A 14,841-nucleotide genomic window follows, 5' to 3' on the forward strand; every position below is an offset into this window, starting at 1 on the left:
CGTTTCCATGCTTCTGGGCGTCCTGCATTGTCCCTTCAGATGAAGAAGTGGATGATATGTTCTCTAGACGCCCTCTTTATATCTCACGGTTGCACTAGGAGTGACGTCATATGCTGTTGCCGGCCATTACAATTGTCACGTTTAAACACATGCTTCAGACACCGGTCTGGCCTAGGGTTTCTCCCATTAGCACCCTAGGATGCAGTGTCCTGTTCCCCTTCTCAAGGGACCAAGGTTACATTTGTAACTCGAGACATAAACACATTTGACATTCACCAGAACACAAAAAACAAATATGCAATGGAGCATTTACCAAATCTGTTTCGTCAATATGATCTCATTACAGTATCAACTGAGGGTGCTCTTGCTTTTTCTTTTGAGGGTGTTTAGCACCAAAATACATAATGATATCTGTAAAACAGCAATGCTTTATCTTATAGAAAACCGCAGTGGGGTTTTCAAACAATGAAAATCAATCGCCCCAAATCAATTATTGACCAAAACAAACTATTCATGATTCAAAAATGTATATTTCAAAATCACTGGCAGGATTGATGCAACAAGTAAATCGTTACACCCCCTAGTCCTTAGTTTGAAACAACCATTATAAGGACATAAATGCGTCATATGCACCTGATAGTCAACGGAGATGCCGTTGGGCCAGCTAATGCTGACGTTCACCAGCACGGCTCGATTTGATCCATCCAGACGAGATCTTTCTATGCGTGGATACTGACCCCACTCCGTCCAAAACAGATACCTGCACACACAACCACCAATGCTTCATTCATGCAGCAGAAACTCACAATAAAAGACAGGAAGTCAGGGTTACGCAGATCTTACCCTTTCTCAGGATGCACAGTAATGGCCCGAGGTTTGTCCAGTCCTTGGGAGATGACCACATACCGAAACGAGCCATTTAACCTGGCCACCTCAATCACATCAAAGCCCTGGTCCGTCCAATAGATGTTTCCTACAGCACACGGGAACGAGGTCGATTTATGGATCAGTTTTGTAATAATACTCTGAATGCATGTGAAAGTGTCTTAAAACGCACCGGCGATCCAGTCGACAGCGATGCCCTCCACGCGCCCGATGCCGTTAGTAATGACGTCCTCTCTCCACGTTTGATCTCTCTTAGCTCTGCTAATGGTGCTCAACCCCATGTCAACCCAGTAGATGGTGTCATTATCTACATGACATTTGAAAGAACATACGAATGAATTATAGTGCATCCCAATTCCCAAAAGAGCATTATGAATGCAACTGTGTGATGCGATCATGTCAATATAGATCAAAATCTCCACCCTGCTGAATCTCTGCCACGAAGAAGCAGCTATGAAGGCAGAAAAGGGTCCAACCCAGTACTAGCAAGGTGTACCTGATAATGTGGCCGTAGAGTGTATATCTGGAAACATAAATCAGGAGTGTTGAGACTCACCGGCATGAAAATCAATCCCGACGGCGAGTGAAGTGCCTGAAACCGGTACCAGGGCGTCGGACTTGTCTGCAGGGTCCAGTGGGATCCCTCTAATGCCCTCATGAACTGAGTACAGCAGGAATGAACCCACACCTGAAATCAACACAGCAATCACAGATTATTAACTACAGACAGCTTCAAGTGCACAAGTTTGTGGTTATTAAGGGATTTTAATTCATTTGTAATATCCTTTTGTAATCCTTCTAACAAATCTATCTTTTTTATTTCTAACTAATCTTTCTTTCTTTCTAACTAATCTCTCTTTCTTTCTTTCTAACTAATCTATCTTTCTTTCCTTCTAACAAATCTATCTTTTTTATTTCTAACTAATCTTTCTTTCTTTCTAACTAATCTATCTTTCTTTCTTTTTTGCTAATTTTAATTCATTTGAATGCCTCTTTCTTTTCTTTCCTACTTTTCAGATTCCTTCCTGTACAAATTTTGCTGTTTTCCCCTCCAAGACTAATCCTAATATTCAAAGGTCTTCAAAAGTTTGTTCAAAAAGTCTTTTCTGCTCACAAAGGCTGCATTTATTTGATCAAAAATACAGTAAAAACAGAAATACGGTGAAATATTACAATTAAAGGAGCTGTATGTAAGATTGTGGCCAAAACTGGTACTGCAATCACTTTCAAATTAGGGTGTGTATCCCCCATGCCCCCATGACTCGAGGTTGCCAGATATGCTGTAGGTTCCAGCAGGAATGTAGGTTGCTACAAGAAGTGACAAGTCCTACACAGTAAGTTTTTTCTGTTAATTATTTATTTCGGACTTTGTAACAAAGTATTTCGGATTCATATCGAGTTTTTTTATTTTTTCGAGAATTTTTTTATCCGATTCTGACAAGTTTGTATCTTCAGCTGTGGTAACTACAGAAGAGCTGGCAACCTGAATGCTGCAACACTACCGACTCTGTAATTGGTAGATCGGTGGAGGGTGGAGCATCAGAACAAAACACAACTTGACAACATCAACATCAGTTGAGGGCTGCAACTTCACTTTTTAAATGACAATATCCTGGCCGGACTACTGTTGTCAGTGATATAATTCTTTGAAATGAACATGATTTCTTAATGTCTAGTGACATATCAGGGAACATTTATGATTAAGTTAAATACATTTCTTGCATACAGCTCCTTTAAAAAAAGAAAATTATTATGTCATTTATTTCTGTAATCAAAAGCTGAATTTTCTCCTTTGGAAATCATTCTAATATGCTGATTTGATGCTTAAGAAACATTTCTTATTACTATCTTTTCATTTTTGTGGAAAACGTGATACATTAAAAATGTTTCATAATGTTTCAGAAAAATTCTCCTTTGAATTATCTATATGTAGTAAGTAGGCAGTTTAAAACTTCCATAGTTAGAGAAACACCTTTGAATATTCCTATAATAAAAGGGATTTTTTTTCCTACTCAAAAATACTTTTGAAGCATTTGTTAAGTCTGTAGATATTAAAGAACAAAATGATTGATTATTGCAGAAAAACTAGAAAACCAACAGAACAGTATTCAGATGAAATTAGAGCAGTATGTTGCTCCTCTGTAAGTTTCTTATGGTGTTTCCAGCTGTTCTCTGAAGTAAATGCAAACACTGGGGTCTATTGTCCCTCCATGCCATTTTCCCAAAAGGAAGTCACACATAATTGACAGTTTGAATGTCAGGTGTGTGAGTGTTTGACTCGTACCCTCGCAGGACTGTTGTCCACTCCTCAGGCTGTATCCCGCGGTGCACATGCAGGATCGGCTGGAGGGAGACGTTGGCAGACACAGCTGAGAGCAGTCACCATTGTTGTTACTGCACATGTTTGAACCTGATGATAAACACGGCCAGAAAAACCCAATTCACCAAGGGGACAGTTTCAGTACAAAAGCCTGCGTCTATTCAAAACATACATGTACCCACAATCCAGTTTAAGCAGATGCTATCCGCACTGATACTGTTTCAGTATTTAAATGAAGGCAAGGTCATCCTTTTCAGCACAAACACTCCTTTTTCTGTGCTAATAAGTCTCTCTTGTAGATTGTTCCTTATTCATAAAAATTACAGACTGGCACAATGAACTGGCCTGGGAATTTCAATAGAGTGCATTAGTGTTGCCCACTTTTTCGGCGGTGTTAGTTCCTGATTTATTTTTTTCTATTAATTTTTTCCCATAAGGATTTTAAGCTGTGAATCAAAACAACCAGCAATGAGATGAATCACATTGAATCACACAAAAAGTATTTGTCAAAAAGACAAAGATACAGGACTTCTTTCTTTCTTTCTAATCTATCTTTCTTTCTAACTAATCTATCTTTCTTTCTTTTTGTCTAACCAATCTTTCTTTCTTTCTTTCTTTCTAACTAATCTATCTTTCTTTCTTTTTGTCTAACCAATCTTTCTTTCTTTCTTTCTTTCTTTCTTTCTTTCTTTCTTTCTTTCTTTCTTTCTTTCTTTCTTTCTAACTAATCTATCTTTCTTTCTTTTTGTCTAACCAATCTTTCTTTCTTTTTTTCTTTCTTTCTTTCTTTCTTTCTTTCTTTCTTTCTTTCTTTCTTTCTTTCTTTCTTTCTTTCTTTCTTTCTTTCTAACTAATCTATCTTTCTTTCTTTTTGTCTAACCAATCTTTCTTTCTTTCTTTCTTTCTTTCTTTCTTTCTTTCTTTCTTTCTTTCTAACTAATCTATCTTTCTTTCTTTTTGTCTAACTAATCTTTCTTTCTTTCAAACTAATCTTTCTTTCTTTCTTTCTCTCTAACTAATCTATCTTTCTTTCCTTCGAACAAATCTATCTTTTTTATTTCTAACTAATCTATCTTTCTTTCTTTCTAACTAATCTTTCTTTCTTTCGTTCTTTCTAACTAATCTATCTTTCTTTCTTTCTTTCTTTCTTTCTTTCTTTCTTTCTTTCTTTCTTTCTAATCTATCTATCTATCTATCTATCTATCTATCTATCTAATCTATCTTTTTTCTTTCTTTCTAATTAAACTATATTTTTTCTTTCTAACTAATCTATAAAGATAGATTAGTTAGAAACTAGATTTTTCTTTCCTTCTACAAATCTATCTTTTTTCTTTCTAACTAATCTTTCTTTCTTTCTTTCTAACTAATCTATCTGTCTTTCTAACTAATCTATCTTTCTTTCTTTCTAACTAATCTTTCTTTCTTTCGTTCTTTCTAACTAATCTATCTTTCTTTCTTTCTAACTAATCTATCTTTTTTATTTCTAACTAATCTTTCTTTCTTTCTAACTAATCTTTCTTTCTTTCTTTCTTTCTTTCTTTCTTTCTTTCTTTCTAATCTATCTATCTATCTAATCTATCTTTTTTCTTTTTTTCTAATTAATCTATATTTTTTCTTTCTAACTAATCTATAAAGATAGATTAGTTAGAAACTAGATCTTTCTTTCCTTCTACAAATCTATCTTTTTTCTTTCTTTCTAACTAATCTTTTTTTCTTTCTTTCTTTCTAACTAATCTCTCTTTCTAATAACTAAATCATCTATCTATCTTTCAAACTAATCTATCTTTTTTTCTTTCTAACTAATCTACCTAATCTACCTAATCTTTCTTTCTTTCTTTCTTTCTTTCTTTCTTTCTTTCTTTCTTTCTTTCTTTCTTTCTTTCTTTCTTTCTACCTAATATTTCCTTCATTGAAACTAATCTTTCTATCTATCTATTATTTATTTTTCTTTCTAACTATTCTTTCTTTCTAACTAATCCATTTATCAAACTTCAAACTAATTTAAACTTTTTCAAACATCAACGTCTCATCAAACTTTTTTTCTAGTTTCTTATACAATGCATGTAAATGATTGTTGAACCTGTCTGCACGGTCTCATTGTAGATCTTCATGTGCATCATGGGAGATGTGCTGTTTCTCAACACCTTCCAGTCTCCTCCATCACTCTTATCACACGTGCCGATCTGATCCGTGCCCTGATCCGCCCACCACAGCTTATCACCTACACAACAGCAATCACATCATTATTATTCAGTAAAAGTCAAGGAGTTACAGGATCTTGCTATATTTACCCATGATAGCCAGCGCAGAAGCTTTGTTGAGTTTGCCTTTGACGGCGTCTAACACCTCGAGTCCTGATCCGTCCAGCTTGCAGCGGTTAATGGTGCTGTTTCCAGAGCTGACCCAGTACAGCTGCTCCGCGTCAAAGTCTATGGCCAAACCTGCAGAACAGAACGCAGACATGCTTTATAATGCTTTCTCAACCGCTTCAGAGCAACTAATGAGGGTTTTTACGGCTATATACGGAACAAGTTGTCATGAAGAAGGTCATCACACACATGCGGTCTCATTTTCTAACCATGCAAATAAACATATTGATGGTGGTGAGTTCTGAAACTGCATGTGGATTCATGATCAAAGTCTTACAGAAATTGTTGTATGTTTGAGTACAATATAACCACTTGCTGAAAAAGTCACTCAATGTAACCTCCATTATTCCTGAAACTGTTCCTCTAATCACATTTTAGCCATCACCCCACTTAACAAGTGTTTTAACTTCCTTGAGTAACTAAACACAGAGCTCAACAGTTATAATGTATTCTTCTTGCCTAGTTAGCCAGTAGTTGATTTTATATCATCTAGCGACATTTTTTTGAGCATCAATGTTTTTTTTGGAAATTTAAATGTATAATTTTCTATTTACTATACATATATTGTATTATATTATGTTAAATATATCAATAACTACATTAGTTAACATGAACTAACAATGATCAATAGTTCTACAGCACGTAGTTAATGTAAATTTACTAATACATTTTTAAGATCAAAAGTTGTACCTGTTGACATAAGTTAATGCACTGTGAATTAGCACTAATATAAACTGTTTTATTAACTGACATTAAAGGAGTAGTTCACTTTTGAAAAACACTTTTGCTGATAATTTACTCTTCCCCATGTCATCAAAGATACTGTATCCATGTCTTTCTTTCCTCGGTCGAAAAGAAATTAAGGTTTTGATGAATTTTTCTCCATATAATGCACTTTACTGGTAACCAAACTGTTCAAGGTCCAAAAGACAATTTCAGTGCAAACTGCAAAATGAACGAATATTTTTCCGAGTCATTTGGTTCATTGAACGAACGAAATGAACGAATTGACTCGGAAAAAGATTTGTTCATTTTGATGAACAAGTTTGAACAGGAGAGTCACAAACGCTCATCACAGAACAGAGCAAGATGAGCATTTGAGCTTATAAAACTTAAACTTTGTTATTTATTTATTAAATGAGCGATCGTTTCGCTTGTTAAGACCCTTATTCATCGTCTGGAATCGTTTAAAGCCCTTTGAACAGTTTGTAGTTTGCACTGAAACTGTCTTTTAGACCTTGAACCGTTTGGTGCCCATTGAAGTCCATTATATGGAGAAAAATCCTGGAATGTTTTCATCAAAAACCTTAATTTCTTTTCGACTGAAGAAAGAAAGACATGGACATCTTGGATGACATGGGGGTCAGTAAATTATCAGCAAAAGTTTTTTCAAAAGTGAACGACTCCTTTAACAAAGGTTAATAAACGCTGAAAAAAATGTTGCTCATTGTTAGTGTTAAATGCAGTAAAAATTCTCACTTAAAATGTATTGTTTTTAATATTTTGTTATACATCATTTCTAAAATGATTTAATGATTTATTATACATTTTGCACATAAAAAGTATTTTGTTCATTTATTTTAAACTATTATTACTATGTTCACTGCATAAAAGCTCATGTCGGAGCCATAGGCCTCTCAAGGTCCTTTCCCAATTCCTGTTTCCTTCTCTACTAACATTGCTTCCCGTCATCTCTACACTGTTTTAATTAATAAAGACTAAAAAATAAGGGCTAAAAAAAGTATATTCTGAAAAATTGTAAGACAATATGGTTCTCCAAACACCGCAGACTGAACTCCCTGATTCTCTCACACTGGCAGTGTTGTGGTTAGCGTAGGAAATTGCTATTCGGTGGATGATTCAGATGTTATCCCCTGAAGGTAATGTATCTGTCTAATTAGTTTTAAGTCCTAATGTGGTTCTACAACCCAGTACAATCATGTTGTAAGCTTTGTGAGCCTGAACGCCCTCAGCACAGTCTGTTCTCTCTCGGCGGTCACTCACCCACTGGAGCTTTCTGATCGGTGAAGATCACGGTATGGTTTGTGCCGTCAGTGTTGGCCATGCTGATGTTATCGCCATCCGTCCAGTACAGCTTCCTGGACAGGTCAAGAAAAGACATAAGAACAACTGTTATATTGTTAGTAATATTTCAAGATGAAAACTTACTGGACTGAAACAACTTACAGGTGAAACTCGAAAAATTTGAATATCGTGCAAAAGTTCATTCATTTCAGTAATTCAACTTAAAAGGTGAAACTAATATATTATATAGACATGTAAAGTGAGATATTTCAAGCCTTTATTTGTTATATTTTTGATGCAGCTCATGAAAACCTTTTCACAATATTCTAATTTGGAATTTGGGGTTTTCATAAACTGTAAGCCATAATCATCAATGAAAAATGAGTGTCGAAAGCACAGATCCATGTCTGATATGGGTTACATTTTAAAAACTCTTATAACAAAGTTGGAATGTTGTCTCTTAATGTTTTTGCTGCAAATTACATACATTTTTCTCTTTTTCATGAAAAACCCCCCAATGCAATTGAACAATATCCTAAAGCCTGTATTCTGTCATGATGTCGCCCAGTAAAACATCAGAAAACAAGAGTGCATGTGGTTGCAAATCTATTTTTCTGCCTTTTATCATGTAAAGTGTGTAGGAGGGCAGGGTTGCGTGTGTAATTGTCTCAAGTGTTTGTTGCACGAGTGCGCTCACCCAAGTATAGGATGCAGCACGAGGCAATGGGGCTTGTCCAGGCCTTGAATAACAGCGTTTTTGAAGGAGCCATCCAGTCTGGCCACGTTGATCTGCTTCTTATTGCCGTCATAGCTGGTCCAGAAGAGATTGCGTGAAACCCAGTCCACCGCCAGACCATGTGCATTGGGAATATCTGATCACACGCAAAATAACCGTTTCCAGATATTAATCGTTTAAATCAATATAAGACATTCACATTCAGAGCATTTCCTACAGGGATAAACATCTGGATGAACAGAAAGATGGACGGTAAAGTGTGAGTCATTATTTCATCATAAAACCCAACATGTCTGTAATTTGGTTTTGAGGGCTGTGCTAATTTTACTTAAACAGCACTCACTAAAAAACTACCGACTGTAAACACGACAGCAGTTCTGCACTGTACATAATGACTAAGATTCTCATACACACAATAACAAGATTTCAACAACAACATCCCGATATTCTAAAGCCTTATGTGAACTCAGAATGGATTCTCTCAAAGGTGTAGTTCAGCCAAAAATGAAAATTCTGTCAACATTTAAAGGGATACTCCACTTGTTTTTTTGGAAATAGGCTAATTTTACCACTCCCCCAGAGTTAAACAGTTGAGTTTTACCATTTTCGATTTTCTGATATTTAGAAAAATATCAGTAACCAGACGATTTCTGGTCTCATTGACTTCCATAGAAGGAAAAAAAATATACTATGGAAGTCAATGAGACCAGAAACTGTCTGGTTACTGATATTTGTCTAAATATCAGAAAATCGGCTGAATGGATTCGAAAACGGTAAAACTCAACTGGGGAATTGTAAAATGAGCCTATTTCAAAAAAAAGTGGAGTATCCCTCTAAAGCTGCAGTCCGTACTTTTTTCCTCTTTGTCGCCATCTCTGTTGAAATCTGCAATTGCAATTATTCGCGGAATTATCAACATTACGTGGGTTGTGCCACGGCTCAGCGTGGATGAACACAATGTTTGTCGGTCGCCGTGCCGGTGTGGATACTGGCATTCGCAATCACGGATTATAGTTTTTGGAAGTATGACCAACATAAGAATTTTCACCGGAAAATGTCGTCTGAACAAGTGAGTAACATCCACTTTTGTTCTGACCAACTAAGAGGAAAAAGCATTGCAATAAATCAGATTAAATCTAACGATCGCTTATATCACGTCAAACCGTGCTAATTATAATTTGTTCTCAAATTGTTAATGTAAACAACATCAGCATTACGTGACGACATTTCATTTGTATTAGGGCTACCTGTAGTTCAGTTTCGCGGAAACCCACCAGTACCACTGGAATTAAAAAGATTATTACAAGCTTACCGTTTTGAATCAAGCTAAGGCAAGCAGAGAGTTTTGGACACTGGCTGGTTATGTACTTGTAATTTTGTAATTTGTGTAATTTTTGTAATTTTTAACCAAGCGGCTACTTTCTAATCTGAAAGATGAAGCCTACCCGGAAGTGCGATAAACTGCAATACATCTCAAATCCGCTAGAGGCCGGTCCCAAAAGGGAGCAAATATCCATAGAATATATCTAAAAGACAAATGATCTTTTAGAATATTTTTAAAAGATCATTTGTCCCATTGGCAGTGACTGTTTTAAACCAAATTCTCAATTAGGGATGTTATTGTGAATTATGTGCACTGTATTTTTATTGAATCATGTATTTATTAATTATTATGGGTGTATTATGTGTTTTATGTGTTTAATGTGGTTGTAGAATGTTGTTGAAGCCAGTATCAAAGATGAATTTCTGTCCAGTTAATCTGAACAGACAATAAAGGTAAAACAAACAAACAAACAATAGACGTCATGTTATAATGTCCGTTTTCACAGCATAAATTCATATGTTTACAGTTTGGTCCCATGGACTTTTATTGTAATCTTCAATATGTTCCGCGTGCCTGACAACTGTGAGGGGGGTGAATTTTTTTCTAACTCGTTAGTTTAGATCATATTTAGAGATAAAATGTATGGCAAATAAGGGCGGTTAACTTTGATTGACAGCTGATAACGGCCTGCGCCAAGTGAATTTGACGTCTCAGCCATAATCTGACACAACACACCATTCCACCTCTGTATCCTTTCTGAAACTTTTGTATTTTCCAAGGTTTTCCAGTATGGCGCCGTCCATACCCCCCATAAACAGCCTCAAACCCGTTCTTCAGAGAGTCTATGGGTGACGTCACAGATGCTTTGTCCATATTTTTTACAGTCTATGTTTTTAAGCCAAAAAAGTTACGGACTGCAGCTTTAATCACCTCCATATCGTTCCAAACTTTCTTTCTTCTGCAGAACACAAAAGAAATGACTATTTTGTCCGTATCACGAAATCCAAAACGCCATTGACTTTCATTGTAAGGACAAAAACACATTTGTAGTGTTCAAAGTGAATGATGGATGTTGTTGAAGTGTTATTCTAACAACATTCATTTATATGATTTCCGTTTTCAATGAGTCTGTATGGAGTCATAATCCATTTTTTATAATTCTCGTATCAAGTATCTGCTTTGGCATTTAAATTTGTGAAATTGATAGTCTAGTAATATCTTGTAAATTCATCCATTAGCAAAAGAAATTCCCAATATTACACCAACTTAGTAAATGAGATGAAATAAAACGTTGTTTTAACAGTACAGTTTTCTGCTGTACATGTGCATCTGCTTTTATTCCAGTCAAGTTGATGAATGTTGTACCTGCAGACACCACCGTCTCTATTCCTGTGCCGTTGATGAAGGCCCTCTTGATGGTCTGAGTCCGAACATCCGACCAATAGATACGCTTTTCCAGAGCGTCGTAATCCACAACCGTGACGTTGTCGATGTCAGGGACGGTGAAGGAGATGATGTAGTTGTAGTATGGATTATAGATGTCCACTCCTCTTATCTCAATCTGACGAGCGTACAGTAGGAACTGACGTGACTCTGGAAGAGAGACAGAGACATCTGTCATGACTGGAGACAAAAAGGGAGGCCAATCGAACCAGACAAAAGGTCAATGGACAAAAAATTCCCCAAGGAAATTAATTTAAATTTTATTTAAGAAATTAAATTTAAAAAACCCTGTGAAAAATCAATAGAGAAAATTCCTTCATATTAACACAGTGTATTCTTAGGGTGTGGTTGGAGTTTATGGGACAGCAGAGAAAACGGACTCTCTTGAAACAGAATATTTAAAGAAAAGTTCAAGAGAAATTTATTCTGACACGTATATGAAGAGTTCAGATGCAAAAGCCTCTAAATGCCATTTGAAATTTTCTTCTTTAATGATGATTTTTATCAAACTTGTATATTTCTGTTCAGTAATTTCACTTAAATAACAATTAATAGGTAATTATCATTGCCATTTAAGTGAAATCACTGAACTTAAATATACAAGCTTGATAAAAAATTATCATTCTAGAAGAAAATTTCAAATGGCACTTAGAGGCTTTTGCATCTGAACTCTTCATATTTGCAATAGATTTCGACTGTAAAAGCATTACTGTAAAAAACAACAACTATTTTCTAAGGGACATCTAAGGGACAAGTCTATTTTCATCAATAATTAACTGTAGGTTAGGCTGCATGAGCGCGAGATGCCAAAATATTGATGGTTCAGCCAAAGCAACAGCAGAAAAACACATAAAAAATTTAAATTCTGTCATCATTACCTCATGATCATGTTGTTCCAAACCCATATGGCTTTCTTAATTTTATAAATCACTGAAGTCAATATTGCACTATTTAAACAAATATTAGGATTTATTATTTATATATATGAAGAGTTCAGATGCAAAAGCCTCTATATGCCATTTGAAATTTTCTTCTAAAATGACCATTTTTATCAAACGTGTATATTTAAGTTCAGTAATTTCACTTAAATGACAATTAATAAGTAATCTTCATTGCCATTTAAGTGAAATTACTGAACTTAAATATACAAGCTTGATAAAAATGATCATTTTAGAAGAAAATTTCAAAAAAAAAATTTAGAGGCTTTTGCATCTGAACTCTTCATATATATATATATATATATATATATATATATATACAGTAGGCTTTAGTTGGCAAACGGACGAGACCCAGCACAGATTCTGTCAGGCTGTAAATGAATCTGAAGATGATAACAGGTCTTTTGCGCCACTGGCTTGAGCTCGAGTTCGTACCGTAGCAGGTGTGGTTGTCTTCACTCAGTCTCATGAGGTGAGGACAGGCGCAGGAGAACGTCTGATTATAGTTGATCAAGCACAGGTGCGAACATGGACCCAAACCACCGTTAGCAGCACACGGGTTCGGCGCTGGAGAGAGAGGTGAGACAGACAGAAATAAAGAGGAGGTGAAGTATTGAGCTTTGTGTCATTGCCACATTCAAATTTATGGCCAATAAACCAGCTGAGACACTGATGACAGACTGATATGTCGGCCAAGCTGTGCAGATTATGTTTGACTATCTGAATCTGCGCATACTTGGCTGATTTAAGATATATATTGAGAGAGAGAAAGAGAGGTTTGATGAAAAGGTAGAGGAACTTCTGAATGCATGTCTAAACCAATTCATGCCCTCTGTCTGCTCCCGTTAGACATTAATAAACAGATGTCTGTCTCTATAAGATGAAGTCAGAGAGCTAAACTATCATGACAAGTTTATTCACAAGCCGCATTATTAAGCGCCAAACACCATCGACGTGTGTGTCCATCAAGCCGAGTGGCTCTTCCCTCAATTTGACCCACAGTCTTAAAGTTTACACAATAACTAATCAAACAATTAAAAGAAGACTTCACAAGAAAACTTGAAAGAAGGAAGTGGTCTGTGATGTCCAGACAACAAGACACTTTTAAAAGCCCAAAATGAATCAAACAGTTCACCATCTGATAAATGAATCAGACACCAGACAGTTTCTGGTGCCATTGACTTCCATAGTATATATTTTTTCCTACTATGGAAGTCAATGGGACCAGAAACTGTCTGGTTACTGATATTCTTCTAAATATCAGAAAATTGGCTGAATGGGTTCGAAAATGGTAAAACTCAACTGTTTAACTCTGGGGGAGTTGTAAAATGAGCCTATTTCCAAAAAAAGTGGAGTATCCCTTTAACTCAGCAGGACAGTGGCTGAGTTTGGACACCCCTGGTATAAAGGCGTGTTCACACCAAGAACAATAACTGTAAAGATAACTATAATGATAACTACATTAGCCTCCACACCAACGGATGATATCGTTCTGTTTATAATCAACACTTGCTGTAGATTTGTCATCTGCCTCTTTAAATGCTTTTTTCAAGTGGATTCTGATTGGTTGTCAATGTTGTTCATCAGCTGGGGAAAAAGAATTACAACAATATCGTTCCTCTATGGTACCCCCAAACCAGTTAAATCCAAACCCTACCCTATAGTCAATTTAATTGGTTAACTCAATCATCCAGTCACCGGCCAATGAATTTGACTTCATGTATTCATTTTCTCAGAGCTGAGAAAATGACAAATAATTTGATTGACATGACATGATTTACAGGGGAAAAAATACACTATTGGAAACATTTCAAATCAGCTCTTTTTGGAAAGTTTCCATGGCGGTACAGTGATGGAATTGTTAAATATACCATGGTGAAATATACCACTGTGACATGTGACATATACCACTGCTTTCAAAGAGGAGTTAGTAATATTGATATAGGAGTAACTTTGAAATAAAGTTTGAAGATTACCTTGCGGTTGTCTAGATGGGTGGTAGACCTGCAGATCAAACGGTTGTGTGTTTGTTCTCTGAACCACAGTGACATTGTTTCCTGTCCATTTGTTGGCTTTGGCCAGCGTGTTTGTCCGCCAATCTGTCCAGTAAACCTCTCCGCCATACATCGTCACGGCAAACGGATGCGAGAGATACTCGTGTCCTCTGAGCACCTCGATCAGTCCTGACCCGTCATACTTGGCAGAATAGATTGCATCCGATCTGAGATATAAGACATAAATAAACCATTTCTATGGTCATTCATTTGTGACAGGAACACAAAATAAGAACCAGCTGATTAGGGTTGTCGGGATCACTAGAGGCTTCCAGGAGCAGTATTGGATACCCCAGGTTTAGGGATCAGGAAAGGGTCAGGGCCACTCTCTAGCAGAGTTTAGCTTTAGACCTGATTAACCACACCTGAACCAGCTAATTAAGGTTGTCGGGATGACTAGAGACTTTGTGTAAGGTATATTAGAACAGGTTGGAGCTAAACTCTACTGTAAAGTGGCTTCAAAGAGCAGGATTGGACACCACTGGGTCAGGACACTGCTTGGTTTGTTCTAGGACAGAGGTGTCGAATCTTGCTCCTGGAGGGCCATTATCTAGCATTATTTAGCTTTAGACCTGATTAAACACACCTAAACCAGATAATCAAGGTCTTCAGGATTACTAGAAACTTCCAGTAAAGTGTGTTGGAGCTAAACTCTACAGGACAGACTTGCCTTCCAGGAGCAGGATTGAATACCCCTGGTTTAGGGATCGGGAAAGGGTCAGGGCCACTCTCTAGCAGAGTTTGGCT

At 36.4% G+C, this 14,841-nt stretch overlaps 1 protein-coding gene and 1 long non-coding RNA gene across 12 annotated transcripts in view; both read right to left on the minus strand.

The window, feature by feature from the left end:
• The window catches only part of lrp1aa (low density lipoprotein receptor-related protein 1Aa), a 194,953-nt gene that overhangs the window by 93,672 nt on the left and 86,440 nt on the right, over window positions 1–14,841 (minus strand). For all 11 annotated transcript variants that reach the window (XM_039663238.2, XM_039663236.2, XM_089125057.1 and 8 more), the window contains exons 27-38: window positions 14,017–14,261; window positions 12,476–12,607; window positions 11,025–11,252; window positions 8,297–8,471; window positions 7,579–7,673; window positions 5,497–5,646; window positions 5,286–5,426; window positions 3,170–3,295; window positions 1,442–1,573; window positions 1,058–1,192; window positions 844–973; window positions 634–760 (exon numbers count right to left, since the gene is read on the minus strand). In XM_039663238.2, the coding sequence (XP_039519172.2) occupies window positions 634–760; window positions 844–973; window positions 1,058–1,192; window positions 1,442–1,573; window positions 3,170–3,295; window positions 5,286–5,426; window positions 5,497–5,646; window positions 7,579–7,673; window positions 8,297–8,471; window positions 11,025–11,252; window positions 12,476–12,607; window positions 14,017–14,261 (1,816 nt within the window). The remainder of the gene's footprint in view (window positions 1–633; window positions 761–843; window positions 974–1,057; window positions 1,193–1,441; window positions 1,574–3,169; window positions 3,296–5,285; window positions 5,427–5,496; window positions 5,647–7,578; window positions 7,674–8,296; window positions 8,472–11,024; window positions 11,253–12,475; window positions 12,608–14,016; window positions 14,262–14,841) is intronic.
• Window positions 3,861–5,279, minus strand: LOC148969668 (uncharacterized). The gene is made up of 2 exons (XR_016148494.1): window positions 5,023–5,279; window positions 3,861–4,713 (listed from the first exon to the last, which is right to left on the minus strand). It is a non-coding gene; the product is annotated as an uncharacterized LOC148969668 (long non-coding RNA).

Source organism: Pimephales promelas, chromosome 21 (genome assembly GCF_988280905.1).
Source record: "Pimephales promelas chromosome 21, fPimPro1.hap1.1, whole genome shotgun sequence".
NCBI lineage: Eukaryota > Metazoa > Chordata > Actinopteri > Cypriniformes > Leuciscidae > Pimephales > Pimephales promelas.